General features: G+C 39.7%; 1 protein-coding gene across 4 annotated transcripts in view; it reads left to right on the forward strand.

Moving 5' to 3' along the window:
- LOC143259061 (epidermal growth factor receptor kinase substrate 8) overlaps nucleotides 1–16,507 on the forward strand; it is a 28,012-nt gene extending 11,505 nt beyond the window's left edge. For 3 of the 4 annotated variants that reach the window (XM_076519875.1, XM_076519876.1, XM_076519877.1), the window contains exons 2-10: nucleotides 7,039–7,102; nucleotides 7,689–7,918; nucleotides 8,802–9,141; nucleotides 9,542–10,758; nucleotides 11,489–11,606; nucleotides 14,877–15,161; nucleotides 15,232–15,397; nucleotides 15,563–15,698; nucleotides 15,773–16,507. In XM_076519875.1, coding sequence (XP_076375990.1) covers nucleotides 7,057–7,102; nucleotides 7,689–7,918; nucleotides 8,802–9,141; nucleotides 9,542–10,758; nucleotides 11,489–11,606; nucleotides 14,877–15,161; nucleotides 15,232–15,397; nucleotides 15,563–15,698; nucleotides 15,773–15,844 — 2,610 coding nt within the window. In that variant the 5' untranslated portion in view covers nucleotides 7,039–7,056 and the 3' untranslated portion in view covers nucleotides 15,845–16,507. The remainder of the gene's footprint in view (nucleotides 1–7,038; nucleotides 7,103–7,688; nucleotides 7,919–8,801; nucleotides 9,142–9,541; nucleotides 10,759–11,488; nucleotides 11,607–14,876; nucleotides 15,162–15,231; nucleotides 15,398–15,562; nucleotides 15,699–15,772) is intronic. The other variant, XM_076519878.1, reaches the window with a different exon arrangement.
- Nucleotides 16,508–16,787: the final 280 nt, after the last annotated feature.

Genomic DNA, 16,787 nt, shown 5'->3' on the forward strand with positions numbered 1-16,787 from the left:
CGATTCTTGAAAAACCCCATGCAAAAGGGGCACAGCACGTTTAGAAATAAAGGTCATCTGTTGGCTTATTTTTAGAATTGCTATAAAAACACCGTTTAATATTTTTCAAAGTTTCGTGCTCTGTTAAAACGAGTGAACCTATTGATTTTTAATTTCTATTATATCTAATATATAGAAATATATACAAACATGATGTTTTGTCAAGTTTTAGTTTAAATGTCAATAAAAATGTGAAAGTTACTTTGAGTCTATAATTATTCACTCCGCTGTATCTTCCTTAAAGAAAATAGCCTGTTCGCACGCTAATTCGCCGTGTCGGTGTGTGTCTACCATAATTTTTGGGATTTACAGACAAAATCATTCAATACGTCAAAACTGTAGAACGATAATGTGAAAGTTTCGAAGAAGTTTAATACGATCCTTAACTGTGTCATCGCCTTGCAAAATCCTTAATTGAGATAAGTTTCTACCTACCTTCACTTTTGCTATATGCTGGAATAAAAACGAGAATTTGCATAAATATGCAAAATTCAGTTGTAGACCTTATCTGAGAGTGCCAGCTAAAATTAGGTATTTTAATTAGCATATGCAGATTGCACTACTTATAGTAAAACCTCCAACGAAGGTCGATTTAATTCCTGAAAAGTGATGAACGACATAATTACCTGTAGACTTTATTTATGCACAAGGTAAAAAATTTTAATCGTTCGAACTCCGAAAACATCTGATCAATTAGCATTTAAAAAATAATATGCTTTCATATTGATTGCAAGTTGTTTTTTCAAAACAATGATTCGAAGCACGTTGATGGTAATAATAGCTGTCCACTACACTCTAATTACTTCGGACTCATAATAGATTACGTAAGCGGGGTCGGCAGCTGTTGTAATTACACTGTCCAACGAATTTGTACTTTTTGTTTGTGTTTGGCTAAACGACGCGCAATTCTTATAGATTTTCGTCATTCTGGATTGTTACAAGAAAAAATTTAATTTATACGCTTCCGAATTCAACGGTATCATTTCTGATAATTACAACCATTTAAACATGTTTAAGTAATGTTTAAAGAAAATTAGGCACAGAAAATGCATCAATATTCTCAGAGGTTTCACAATGTATTTTAGAAACGAATGCTATGAAACAAACTTATTGTCCATTTAAGAACGAGTAATTAACAGACTGCGAATTTTATATATTATGACAAAAATGAGTACATGTCAACCACAAAACTACGTGTCAAATACGAAACGACGTTAGAAGAATTCAAGGAACATCGCTGCATTATTTTCAATTGATTACGATTATTAAAAGAAGAAAGACATTTTCGTGTAAGTTATACCCCTTACAGTTAACTTAGACAATTTTTATTTTGCATGAAGATCCGCAATCTGGTAATTAAGAACAGGAATAGTTCCGCAAGAGATGGAACGTCGTCAGTTATCATCAACGCCAATGATCGTATCTTCGTGTATGAAACACTGCTGCACATTGCCCTCGAAGTATCTCACGTTCTTCCTTTAAAAAGCAGACTACAGTCTAACTTGATCTAAATTCAAATATTCCGAAAGTCGCCTATTTCATCGCGCTCTGAAATGATCTCTAATTCAAAAATTTCGACGATTTAAGAGAACAACTTTCTTGCGATGTTTCTTAGACAAGAAGCCAGCAACACGTTCACATTTCGTAAGAATCGGTTTTTCTCAGTTTTCCTGAGACTAATTCCGTTCCTCCGCGGTATCGTCGGACAAATGGGAACGCAGCTTCGCGCTATCGCCTCAGAATCCGAGCAGCAAGAATGCGGCCCGTGTACTTACGTATCAATTTAGCTACGGATAAGGAGGAAGGAAAGGTAACAAAGCGACAGAACGAGGTATACGCGGTACATATGTACGTGCGTATCTCGATCCCGTGGAAACACGTCTGTATTCCCACCATCGATGATACAACCATTTTTATCGAGTCACGTGTTCCCGCGTGTTGCGCAATGCCATTAACGGATCGCGATATAGTTCCACGACCCAAATCCGCCGTCACCGTAAAATCATATACGTTTGAAACGAAACGATGCCTGGTCTCGCCGCCTATTTCAGTTTTCTCGTTAGAGCTTATTTCGCGTCTTGAAAAATCCACGCTCGCCTTAACGACTCGCCGTTGTCGTGGATCGGGCCACGCTACAGGGATCGGTGGGCGGAATTTTTTTGAAATTACGGACATAAGGAAATAACGAGGGACTGGTAGCCACTGTAACCGACCACCGTATGAAGATCTTGACGGACATTAATTTGACGTGGATTAACGAACTTACTTTTTTCTGCACAGATCTTGTTCGGACCGTTATCGCATCGGGTTGTTACATGTGAGATGCCCGACTTTCAACTTTAAGCGAACAGAATTTTAGTTCGTATTAAGGTTGAAGCTACCGTGCTGCAGGCCAATTTGACCGATTGAAATCGGTCAAAAATTCGTTTAAAATTGCTGGAAGTATAAAGTCTCTTTCATGGAAAATAATTGAGTTAGCTTTCTAATTTGTGTTTAGATTTTAATAAAAATGGCGAAAGATTGAAATAAATTCGGTCTTGCCTATTTTATAGAGCAACGCACGTTAATCACTCTTATGCTCGGCAGGTATAGTGTTAAGTTCATTGAGGTTTCCAGTTTCGTTACAGTAGAAAATATATTCATTGGTCGATTACGTACTTCATTCGTAAAATCGTTACCTTTGTTTTTTTTACTTTACACTCACAATTTAACGATCTCAAACAAAGCGTTAATGTTACGTCCAGCTATCGCGGCGCTCTATTCATTTTTCAGTCAGGAACAGTACACGGTAATCACGTTGATTGGTAATGAAATAAATTCTATTTAAAACTCAGGTAGCTAAATAAAGCTATTCAAAACATAAATTTCATGTTTTAGCAAGATTCATAATACGCTTGTAGATATAATAGCATTTCTAAATCAAAACACTTTACGACGCTTTCATACGTAAACATTTCCCGCAATATATCAGTTTTAATGACTGCTCTGTAAATTATTTCTGACGCTTTTACATTTAAATTCGAGAAACCACAAGTTGAATTTATCGATGGAATTAATACCGGATTAAATTAATATGTAAATGGTCAGTTGAGCGTTTCTAGCCGTTAATAAAGTATTGTGTACATTGCGCAACAACTTTAAACGCTGTTTCAACGGAGAACAACAAATAATGGTTGCTTGAATGAATACAAAGAATCATAAATAAAAACAGAGCTAGGAACCGCCGCGCTCTGGGAGTCACGCTCAAGTGTGCAAACGGATTTCCGACTGTCGCGTTCCGTCCGAACGGATTTCCAATTGATTAGCGAGCTCATAATTTAAATTTCAACGTGCAACACCGTGAGAATCTGTGGTACGAGAGAGTGAATGAACTTTTCAAGAGAACCCGTCGAGAGATTGTTAGTGAGAATGACAAGCGTTTAGGATGGCGAGTAGGTTCGATTATCAGTTGCAAAACCTCTAAGGACGAACGATCGGAGCTAAGCTTTCTTATTGTTTTCATCTGATTATATGTTCACGTTCTCGTACGCGTGCTTAACGATCGGTCAATATATCCGCGATAACATATTCTTCTAATTGATCTCAATTTTCTAAATTACATCATAAAAAAAGTCGTTTCTTGTTCTGCTAGGGAATACTAGACTGTATTTATCGTTACTTACTCAAAGTCTTTTAAATGATCTAATTGCTGGGATTATTATGCAATTTTACGGTTATTATCAGGACTTGTACGCTAGTTAAGATCACGTACATAATTTTCTACAAAATGGTAGCATGGCGTATTCGGGTTCTTTCCTTATTACAGAATAACCTACCATTCATGTTAAATGCTTTAGGGTCTGCTGTACACTTGATTCTACTGTAGAGGGAACGACACCTGATAGAACGTGTAACAATGCCTCCTCCGTTACGTGGATTCCCACGGTACCTAATCCCCTGGCACAGTGAAAGCAATCCCTAGAACAGCTCAGCCCCCAATAGACGCCGTTTTCTGCGTTTCGAATTTGAATGTTAATCGCTTTCCACGTTCTTGGCACTCCGCTGGTGTACTTTGATTAACGCGAATTAGAATTCGAACTTCAATCGTTCGAACCTTTGCTGCCTGTCGAGCGCTCGATAATGAAGTTCAACACAGTGTGAACCGTGATTTTCTTTTCCGAAATTTGCGGCAAAACAGTCTTTAATTCCAAACCTTTGCTATTCGTAAATTTCCTTTAATTCCAAACTGTTCGTTTATTAAACGAATTCGTTGTTATTAAACGTAATCCGTTACCATTTGCAAACTTTCTTTAATTCCGACGCTTTAATATTCGTAAAATTTCTTTAATTTTGAACCTTTAATATTCGTAAAATTTCTTTAATTTTGAACCTTTAATATTCGTAAAATTTCTTTAATTCTGAACCCCTTTACTATACATAAATTTTCTTTCATTCTAGATTAATCTTCGATCTTAATAGAATTTAGAATCTGAATACAAAAAAATGGAGCAGCGAAAGTAATAAGAACTACATATTGGAGGAACAGCATTTATGGTTATAAACTATCCCGTAAAATAAAGATTGTGTCGTGTATGGAAATGCCCACAATTATCAAATTAATGAGTCTTAAAACTTGCGAATCTTAAATCCAACGTGAGATGCGGGTTAAGGTGAATCAAAAAAAGAATGGTCCGCTAGAAAAAACGGCACCTATTATGTTCTTTACATTCGGTAGTCCACTCCGTCGGCAGTTATGATCTCTGGACGCAGTGTGAAGTTAGTGTGAACTACCAGAAGAGAGTTTATGGACCTTTCAAGTCGGTTACGTGATTGCTTGCGCGTGTGGATTGCTGCCTCCATTATCGGCTGGTCAAAGCATAATCATTATATTATTGCCGCAGCTTGCGACTGCACGCTCATTCTTTCAAAAAAAGAAAAAAAAAAGAATTATAATGCCACACAATGTCAGCAACGAACGTATCATGGAGAACCTTCTAAATATTCCAGTATCGAATTTCAGTAGCTACCGTGTGCTTTCAATTATTATCGCAAACATCGGCAGTAAATATTTATGAAAGCAAGATCAATCAACATTGTCGGATTTATTAAATAAATACACAAAAGCTATCTTGTATATTTCATCTGTGAATTTTTAAGACAATGTGGTTTATCTTAATACTGATAGGGTCTCTGCGGATGCGTGACGACGGGGTTCGCTTTCGACGCCTCATTCTAATTCCTTTGATCGTATAGCAAACACGTGCCTTATTTGTTCTTCAAAATAAAGTGCAATTGTGTTGAAGAGTATTTTAGAATGCCTCATTCGCGATATATCGATTCCCGATAGAACACCGCAATTACCATTTCAAGTGCCATTTCGTCCCGCTTTATGTTTGCCCTAGTGTGCTCGTATTTCGGAGTAAGTGTACCACAGTCTTCAAACCGGTGCCATTCATACAACACCGTTGAATTAACCGGGAACGATGCCCTAAATGCTTCGGGCTAATCCGGCGTGGAGAGGAATCCTTCATTCATGAAAGTACCGTCGCGTCGGTGAAGAACGGATTCGTACACGCGTCCAAACGTCGCTCCGGGCGAAGACGGGAGAAACTGTGATAGGAGGCGACTCGTTCCTTTTTTTTTGCATAGTTATGCCGCGAGGAATGTGAAATTCTGAATTTGCTCCAAGAGAAACCTATCTGCGCGCGGCCATACGGGCGCCCGAGCGCACACCGTTTCGCCAGGTGTTAAATAAAAGCTCGACGATGCGGGCTTAGCGGGATATTTCGACCATAAAAGCCATAAATAGTTCGCGGAACCGACTCGGGACTCATCACGGCGACGCTCGGCCGTATTTGTTTCCACTATCTCGCACTCGTCTTTCTTTTTTTCTCTCAGTCGAACGAGATCGTCGAGATAATGCGGGACAATTTCACCGCAGCTGATAATTAACAATCGTGGACATTCGATAAATAGGTCGGTGGAAATCGAATAAAGCGGAAGATGTTTGCGGGAACCTTCGTTTTTATGGGTCGTATCGATGGGGAGACAACGGTAGCATGATCTACCATGACGAAAGCGTGGTCGTTGTATTTAGAAATGGTATAAAGGGTGGCAGAAAAGCGTTACAATTTATAGCTCCGCGTTATTTTCTAGCGGCAAGAAAGTTTTTAATCGAAGTAGTACCGGCACCGTTCGGTGGTAAGACGTCTAGAATTTTTCTAATTAGTTACAAGAGAATAGAAAGCTCGGCAAACTAATGATCAGGTCACGAATTGTAGGTACCTATAGCAGAATAGAATGTGTGCAATCTGGAAAGAATGGAAACTTAACGGATGTTTCGATTCATTTCCAATCCAAGAACCGCGTTGGTCGCGACGGAACCGAAGTATGTGAACCATTCAAATTAAATTCTTCGGGCTAACAAAACTGTTCTCCGGTGAATGCACTGCGTGTTGCACTGCGTGCAACGAAATGCTTCGACGTTCGCTTTTCCGGAAACCGATGCGGCAGGAACATTGTCCGTATCGTCGTATCGCGGTGCTATTTCGTCAACGGGCTTCGGTTATCATCCCGTTGTCCGCAAAATATCAGCTCAAGCTGGCGAAGTTCGATAAGCAGAAGGCGCGCGAAAGGAATTCCCGACATGTCCGGCGAGCAAATTAGGCTCATTGGAATTTCACTTTGGTTACAAGCCGGCTTTCGTGTCGCCAAGTATGGTACCCGTGACCCGGTAGCCGGATACGACATCAAGCGACGTGCAAGTATCGACTGGCTTCATCGTTAAGCGATTAAAACGGCGCGCGGATTGGCCGCGACGTGGTCACCACGGTTTCGCGGGGAATAAGCGGACACACAGAACAGGACCACGTCTATTTGTATTTACGTTGGAAATTTTATCTGATACATGCCAGCTCTCGTAACTGGTTTATCGCTCCCAATGAATCGTTTCACGTCAAACATACAATAACGACTACACGATCGGTCATCTCAAGTTCCATGTCGATTCGATTGTTTCAGATAAGAGGTACACGCACAATGCCGTATTACAATAGCGGGCACAGTCCTTCCACCTACAATAAAGGTAATCACTACTTAGGTATTTCCTTCTGCTTGCTTCGCGATTATTACTGAAAGATCTTTGTAATTGTTTATGCTATTCCGCCCATTTGACTCCGTTTATTAATCGTATGATCTACTACTGGTCTCTAATCATTTCATCAAAATATAAAATTGTGCTCGTTCCCAAACACTGGAACTGATATTTCATGTGATTTTAAATTAAATATGATCTTAAAATTAAAATGACCACCGGTGGTCAACAGTTCGGTCAATTGTAACAGTACCATGTAATACACTTCGAGAAAATAATAGAAATTTTACTTTCAAGCACGGAAAAGTTCATTTCCTTACCACCTTGACATTTTGAGCGCCAGGTTTTAAGTTAACGTATTATGTCTATCAAGCAAAAACAGTTTTTCTTTTTTAAATAATTGTAACGTTTCTCTCAGTACGTGTCCCTTCCACGTCACCTCTGCAAACAATTATTACACGTAGAAGTTCTTAGTCGTTAACTTGTCGATCACGTGTCAAGTAGCAATTGCGTGAATCTCGTACGGAGGTAGCGTGATGTAACAAGTGTAATATTAATGAGAACTCTAATCTATTAGATGGAGGATCGAGCGGGCCATCGAGCACATCGGGCGGCCGAGTCAGTAGCTCCGAGCCGACGTATATGATGGAACATTTGGCCACGTTCACGGTCACGAAGGAAACCGTTTATCCAGCGGATGGCATGCGACGACTTTTACAGCTGGAGAAGAGCAGCGGCATTTGGAGCCAAAAGATGCAGCTTCGTCTGGAACGGAATTGGGTTCTGATTATGGACAATGAGACTGGGGTAAGGACCTATCCTTGACACGAAAACGAAAGCGAGAAGACACATTTGCGATCCGGGAACAGGATATAGCGAGCTCGTAGAATGCTCTCGGTGATTTGAGAAAAGCTAATCTTCGCTCGACGATGATCTTTTTCAAAAGAATATAGAACAGAATGTCCTTGCAATATTCTCTTAAAACTGTTAAAGGTAGATTTACCTTAACCTTTAGACTGCTGGCTGGATGCCATATGGAGTCGTCAACATTCTTCAATATTTTGAAGAATAGGTAGTTCTCTTTCATTTGACTCGCCTTTTGTGAGAAATATATTTAGGAACTATAACGTACTACGGCATAAATAATTTTGATTAAAAGACTCGATCTACTTCTCTTGAAAATTCAGAGTACCCTTAATGAGATATCTCCTATAGTGAACTAGCCCTAACTAATCCTACTGTGAGAGTCGCTTGGTATACACAGAGGACCAAGTTAGTTTACTATAATCCATTCTGGTTTGGTACTCCCCGGAGTTTAGACGATATTGACTTAATTACTTTAATGGCTTTAAAAGTTCCGTTCACAGTTTAGTGTACGTTCGGTAAAGCTTCTAACATCAATGAGCAACAGCGCAGGCAACAGCGTCGATAGATGCCGGCCTGTGAGAAGACTAATGCGAGTTTGCTGTATCTTGTCCACCGGGTGTGCGATCACTTTAGCGAAATGAAAGAAAATCTGATTAGATACTAGTAACACAAATACGCACTACGGTAAACCCGTGTTGATTTATTAATTGCATCGGGCACTCGTGAATGTAACGAACCGGAACATTTCGTGAAATTACTGCTTTAGCCGGTGGTTTTGAGGTTTAAGTTTCACTTAATGCATCGTTGATGAATTCGTATGCAGGCCGTCATGGAGCGATTCCCAGCCTCGTTGATACAGGAACCGACCGCATTCACGTCGAGGGACCCTATGGAGATGTATAACAACATTCTCGTCTTCACAGTGGCGGATGACAGCGGTTCCGGTCAGCGAGCAGAAATGCATATATTCCAGTGTCAGAGCGTATCCGCCCAGGATCTCGTCGAGGACTTGAAGATGCTTCAAATGGGTAAATTGGTTCCAGGTGGATCGCCGAGGGGACCTAGGGGGCGTATCCCACCTCCCCCGACATTGCCGCCCCCGGAACCACCCTTGAACGGGGTGAACGTTCGTGAACAAGTGTCTGCCTTTAACGCCAATAACGGTACGCTTCTAGTCTGCATCCTCCTATTTCCCCAATTTGTCTATATTCCACTCCATCAACAAACTTCAACTTTTTTATATGGGTTTCCAATATTTAATGGATTTTTCTTCGTCACCGATATATTTAAAAGTTTCTCTTTTAGTAATTCTAATAAGTTAAAAATAATATAACAATATCGTTGAACTCTTCTGATATCTCTAGTTTGTATTTACTACTTTTCAATCTTGAAGTCTCTATTACCTTATGATAGCTTTCTTCAATTATTTTAAGATTAAGTGAAATGTTCCTGTTGATCAAGATTTTTATTAGTAACGATAGAGTTGCTATTTGTGCATTAAATTTTAATACGCGAGAAACAGGACTTTACTAAATGAGACGATACGTTCTCCGTTGTTTGCAGCAGATGGCCAGAACGATATATCTCGCGAGGAGAACAACGACGAGGTCTCCTCGACGTCCTCGGAGAAATACGAGCGCGACGTGACGATCCTGAACCATTGTTTCGACGACATCGAGAAATTTATCGCGCGTCTTCAACACGCCGCGGCCGCGTCCAAAGAGCTTGAGCGTCGCAGACGCAATCGAAAATCGAAGAAGAGGAACCTGGGCGACGGAATGTTGACGATGAGAGCGAAGCCGCCCCCCGAGATGGAATTCATCGACATATTCCAAAAATTCAAGCTCTCGTTCAACTTGCTCGCCAAATTGAAAGCGCATATTCACGATCCCAACGCGCCCGAGCTGGTTCATTTCCTGTTCACGCCGTTGGCTTTGATCGTGGACGCGTCTCGCGACACCAACTACGACCCGAATTTGCCTAGCAAAGTGGTGTCGCCTTTGTTAACTCGAGAAGCGGTGAATCTATTGATCAATTGCGTGACTAGTAAAGAGACGGAGCTCTGGCACTCTCTTGGCGAGACCTGGATGATTCCTCGGGACCAATGGAAGGGCCACGTGTCCCCGTATCATCCGATTTTCATGGACGGTTGGTCCCCGGAATACCCCATCCCCGAGGACAGAGACCACGATCACTTGGCGTCGTTGCTGAACGCGGACAAGCAGAAGAGGGACGAGCTTCCCGAGCAACAAAACGATCCCTACTATAATCACAGAGAAGTGGACGAGTCTCACTACAGCAGCGATTACTTGGAGTACGAGAGCAGGGAAGAGCGCGGTGGTAACGAGTACTTCGAGAGGAATTATGGACCCGGTTCAGAGTTGTATACCAGGGAGGAGAGAGTGGTCGACCAGACAAGAGCGCACAGCGATATATCCGTCGACTCGATCGAAAGAACGCCCAGGGGCGCCGGAATCGACAGGGCGCAGGAGGCCTGGCTCGACGACCTGATGGCCAGACACGCGAAGATCGTGCAGGTCACCTATCCTAGAACCGCCAACAACGACAAAGAGCTGACGGTCGTCAGGGGCGAGTACCTGGAGATCCTCGATGACAGCCGGAAATGGTGGAAGGCGAGGAACTCCAGAGGCCAGGTCGCACACGTGCCACACACCATCGTCACGCCCCATAATCCCTCCCATACAGCCGACAATGACGTTTTTAACAATCCTCTGTACACCAGCCGATACCCCAGGCAGGGGCACGGCTATAATTACGAGGTGAGAGTTACTGGAGAAATGTAATCGTGTTGGATGGCGGAGGTCTGCTCGAACCGGCAATTGCTGTTGCGAAATCTGTGCCACTGGTTACGATTATTATAGAACAGTATTTTCACCGTGCATTGTTCTTCTAGTTTTAATGATTATGTTTGTATTATGTAGTCAATGGTTTTTTACACCTAATTGTGCTCCGGTTCCTGTGTTTGATCAGCTGGCATTTCAACTGGCATTTCAGCTTGCATCGTGTACTAGGAATATTAGTCTAACATTACTGACCTAATATTACGTACTTTTTACCTTGTTTTGTAGAAACTGGTTCCAAATTGAGTATGGCAATTTCATTTTGCAACACGGAGAGAAATTTTTAATTACTTTATTTCTATTTCCTCTATAATTAGTCGATTTCTTGATACTGGTCTACTTGAAGTTTTGTGTTGCAAATTTTTGTACAGTGACACAATATTTTTATCTGAAATATTAACTGGCGTATCATTGCAACTAATGAAAAGACAAATTCAACTATGTATAATAATATCTTGACCTTCAAATGACCTTTGAAGACGTTACTCTTCAACTCCACCTGTATACTTTTACTCAAATAACTTTTGCTATATTAGGAGTACAGTGGGAATAGCTAAATTTAGATAGGTGTTACAACAAGTTGATGAAGATCCATAACACTTAATGTGACATTTCTGTGCATTATTGATATTGATATGACAATTTCCAGGATTCGGAACTTGAAAGGACCAGCACTAGTCCAGGACCGGAAGCAACTCATCGGACGCATGCGATTCCACCGCCAGCGCCGGCTGATTGGGTGAGGAAAGAGAGACTCGGAAAAAAAGGTGAATTCCGATACTTTTAAGCTGATTAGTGACTCAGGCTCGCGCGTGGCTTTTTTCGTCGCCTGATTCGCAAGGGATTGTTGTTAACTCGGGGAACCACTTTCAAATGGTGGTCAAGTATATTAAAAGACGAGATTGAACAAACCATCGAGTAAAGCGAAACACGAGATCATCGAGTCTTAGGTAATTGCACTAAAAGCTGAGAACTGGTCAGCGACGTTTCCTTGGAAAATAGTCCTCGGCCATCCTTAACGGTATCATGAACAGCATGTTTAAAATAGATTTCCGAGTTATTTTCCAAAGAACAAGCAGAACCGTACAATTCACCGCAGAGTAAAAGTATGCCACAATGTGCGTTGTGACGTAATTGATATTATTTATAGTTAGTGTCCATGTTGTGTCTTCAGCTATCGTGTTCGAATGATTTTTGCTGTTCTGGTTTATTTGAATCTCTTTTGTCAGGGACATTTAATGGAGAATATTGAAAGGCTACAGAAATGTCCTCACGCTTTCCCTATCCACCTGGAAAACCGAAAACAACTCAGTAATTAATGACACAAAATTGGTACTTCTGTGAACAGAAACGTTTGGAAGACTTTTCTGCACCTATATTATGCAAAAGTTTATTTATTATTACAAATATAAAGAATAGATGATTCCTGCCGTGGTTGCTATAAAGTATAATGTAAAATCCGGCACAAACCCCTTTACACGAAGTGGCAAAACGTTCAAATTGTTCACCAAAATGTGGCCCAGATGGCGCCAACGGACAGAACCCATAAAAATATTAATTTAACGCCATTGCGTATAGTGGCAAATTGCTGAAGCTCGTTGACAAAATTTTCAAGAGTTGATTTTGGCTAATAGTTTGAGCGTTTTGCTACTACGTATAATGGCGCTGTTTCGATATTTTCAGAAGCATATAATTCGTGCCAGATTTTAGATTTTATTTTACGGAGAAAGCGGCAAGAATCATCTGTTCTCGATATTTATTAAAATAAATACTCTGTTTTGGCAAGAAATGATAGGAGGAAATATTTCCGAACGTTTCTGTACCCACAAAATATTCTTTTAGCTCCTATATCAGCATATTTTAGTCGCAATGATAATGAAAAAAATGGTACAAAGATCATCTACAAGCAGCAAGAATCATTTGAGCGCGTTATGTATACGTTGCACGTTTTGTCCAACCGAATCATTCCACGTCGTCCGACTTTTAATGTCAATTCCGTATTTTTCTACTTGTATGTGTATATATATAAATATAAACATATAAAGAGGTGTATGCGATCAGTTAGATCGGATTCGTCAGCATTGTTGTCGTAATAGGGATCAAGTTCTTCGATTTACCCAACGTTTTGAATGATGTTTGCGAGTGTTATCACACTTAACATATTCACTGCGGTTTCATTAACGGATGCTCCAGCATATACGGCATATATTTCTTTATCATGGTTGTTGCAATACTTACTTGTTATCATTAGGTCGCGAACGTTCATGCAAACGGATACATTTAGAGAGAAATTCGGAGTAACTGGAACTAAATAGATTGTTATCTCTTATTAATTCCCAGTAGGTATAAAGTAGGATAAAGTTGTTATATTGTTGGTAATTTAAACTTTAACTCGAGATCACCGCACTGGCGCGCGATCCGCAGCGAACGTGTTAAGTATCTCATTAATCATTTTGCAATAACAATGTTAATCGAATTGCGGCTTATGTTGGATCCGAGAGAACGGAATATTAAAATTTGTTTGTCAACGAATCGATAATCCACCAACATTGCTCTCTGTGTGTTTGCTTAAAGATATGAAAACTGACATTACGCTCGGGATCGTCCGATACTGTCACGGTGTCGATACGTGTTTAAGTTCGTTTTAACACCGTACCTTTTGTTAGTGACCATAGGGAGGACGATACCACATTTTTTATATTTATCGACTAACCAAATCTTACCATATACATATATAACGATACATAATGGAGAAAGACGATATGTATAGTTTTCTACGAGAGCGTGAAAGGTCAACCAAACGGGCCCGGATGAAGCTCGTGGTAACGTGCAACGCAATCTTTCCGCGCTTCCACTAGGAATATAACGAAAAGTCACAGCGACCATCCCATTATGGTCGTTCTGCTTTTTTTAACGACGCTTCCAGGTTACGATACCGAAATTCTACCTTTCAATCCAATTTGTTGCGATTCTTAACGGGTTTTCCTACTTTAACGGAATTGAAGAGAATTACTATCCTTTGCAATAAGAGTTCAAGACTTCCTTAATGAGCATGAACTCGATGGGGAACAAGATGGCGTCGCTTGAAATAATCTAGAAAGACAGTTTCGTTAGTTTGTAGATATTTTGTAAGGCACCGACTTTTATTTGCTACTTTCGATTTGCTTATGTTATTTTTTTTTAAAATTAATTTTGTTATTTTTGATGTACCATGTGCGCCATTTAGTAAAGCTCCGTTTCTTATTGTTCAAAGTCGAAAAATGTTACCTGGTTTGATCATCCTCATCAAAATGTATGGTCTTATTTAAAGAGTGGAGATCTTCGATTCTACAAATTCTTACAGTAGGAAAATTCTTTGGGACAGCTAGAGTAACCTGTAGGAACCGCGAAAATGTCTCTCGAGGATACTTTATTGTAGTGTGCACGATCGCGCAGTCCGCTGCACTCTCTGCCCAAGCAATCAGAAACCCTTAATTCTTGATCTGTTCTGTGTACAAGGGATGGGGGTGCGATCCGTCCAGTATTTCGTTGCACTGTAATTTATGTACATCAATTATTAATAAATATACTCGGTTACTGATTGTAATTGTCTCTGCAGATGTTTTTTGTCTTACCTGTACAGCATCCGAGTACCTTTTGTGCAGCATATCTCAAGCTTTGGCAGCTAAAGTGCGTCAGCCTGTTATGCGAGCAATGATAAAAATTGAAAATGCAATAAAAATTATTAGATATCCTGCTCGCAAAAATACTTGATATATTCTGAAGATTTTATTCTTCAATAATTAGACGATGTTTTGTATCACAGAGATTAGAGTTGCTTCTGTGTACGTGAGTATTCGTTCATTATTGTTGACCTCTTCGTCAGTAATTTTGCCGTGCTACGTTGCGTTTGCTTAATGCGAGCTTTTCATTGTCAGTGTGATCGTCTATTGAAAATGCGTCTTCTGTATCCGTTCTACAAAACTTTCGGGTAAGTTTAAATTTTGGTAACGCACGTTACGTAAATTCCAGATTTCATTAAATATCAATTATTTCAGATGAGAGCACTGAAACTGTGTCCACTCAAAAGGTATTGGTCACAAATGGTACCGACACCAGTGACCTGCCACTCGGCGATGAGCCACCAAAATCAAAGTCGAACAAGACGACGGAAGTTGTTGAAATTCACCCTCCACCCCCTAACATGATTGAAAGCATTCTCTCCGTAAAATTAACACCGCCCCCGCCACCTCCACTTGAGCCCCTTCAGAGTCAAACATCCACTGTATCGTCAACCAGCTCCAGTAGAAGCGGAACTTTCAAAAGCGGAAAATCTACCGGCGGTAAATTTTATGTTTATTATTTTGTTTAATCGTAGATTTATGGTTAGTTTATCTTGTTCACATCTTTAAGGAGTGAACAATAAAGACCAGATGCAGGAGGAGCTGAAGTTTGTGTTAAGTATGTTCCGCGAAAAAAAGCATCAGAATGGTATACCTGGCCGGGGAGCAATCTTCGACCAGCATTCCAGCCCCAGTGAAGTGAACAGCTGGTTGACTAACAAAGGATTTTCAGAAAAGTATGACAGCATTATAAAATGATAAATGATTTGAGTATCATTTGGATTCACGTCATGAAGCCACTATATTCCCCTTGAATAGTGTGAAGAGGAACTTTAAACTATTTCTTATACGCTTTTTTCAAAGAATACTTACGAGAAAATGCATTGTTTATATATTTTTAGGACTTGTAAACAATTAAGGGACATGACCGGTTCAGATATTTTTGATTTAACTCGACGAGAAATGGAACAATATTGCGGAGCAGCCGAAGGCAACAAACTCTTCAGTCAGATTAGTTTAGCAAAAAGCGAATCAGAGGTAAAATAGACTGATGGAACATAATCTAAGACCATTGTAACAATTTTAAGTACTTCATGTTTTTTTTTTTACAGAAAAAGAGCCCTCGATCGTCAGAATTGAAAGGAATATTGGAAAAAGCTCGTCACAGAGCGGAAGAGAAGTAGACTTTGTTATCAAAAAATACTCTTGAAAAAATGAGAGTTAGAAACTTTGAAGAATACATATCTGTACAGTGTATAAAGAATGTAATATTACATACATTTGTTGTCCAGTGATGCTAATGTTAATCTTTTCTACAAAATTCTGTGATTATGTATTTTCAAACCGTGAGCAATATTACGCACGCGTGTGTGTACTTATACCGAATTGTTCGTTTTCACTGCCTGAATGATTTTTGTTGCGACACATACGGACTACTTTATAGCTCGTGCCGTAAAAATTGTTCAAATCTTGTATGTGTATTACGATGTCTATCAATGAGATTTTATTATATTTCTATAAGTGTATTGTTGGATAGTTATTGCTCATAAGTTTGGGATCGTTAGTAATATTCGCAGGAATAAATTATTTGCTAAAATAGCGCTATTGAGAACTTCTCAAACTTTAAATTTTGCATATCAGAAAAACAAAAGTAAAAAAACAAGCATTTTCTTATGAAAGAAATTCGACTAATGTTCGTTAATATTGTAAAGAAAATTAGAAGGATCTCAAATATTGGAGTGATGCTGTATTTAAAGGCTAGACTGTTAATGCTTGTGTAAATACAATATTGTTACTAACTTGTAAAAACAAAAGTTGAATTAAACTTGCATCCTTCGAAAGCTTCAGTAGGTTTGCAATTAATCTTATCACAAACTGATATGGTTCACATGACATGGTGTAATTAAAGTTAAATTTTTCATGTCAAGTTTTTATTTCAAGCGATCACATACATTGTAACAGACATAAATAGTTACTCTAGCTGTATCACTTATTATATCGATAAACTATACATTTCATTTGAATACTCGACTTGAGGTCACGCAACGTGAACACATTGATAATTAGATGTTTATAAAGGTAAATCTGTTTGCTAAGCCCTCGCGTGTTCTGAATTCTCGAATTCCC

The sequence above is a fragment of the Megalopta genalis genome, chromosome 3 (assembly GCF_051020955.1).
Source record: "Megalopta genalis isolate 19385.01 chromosome 3, iyMegGena1_principal, whole genome shotgun sequence".
NCBI classification, from domain to species: domain Eukaryota; kingdom Metazoa; phylum Arthropoda; class Insecta; order Hymenoptera; family Halictidae; genus Megalopta; species Megalopta genalis.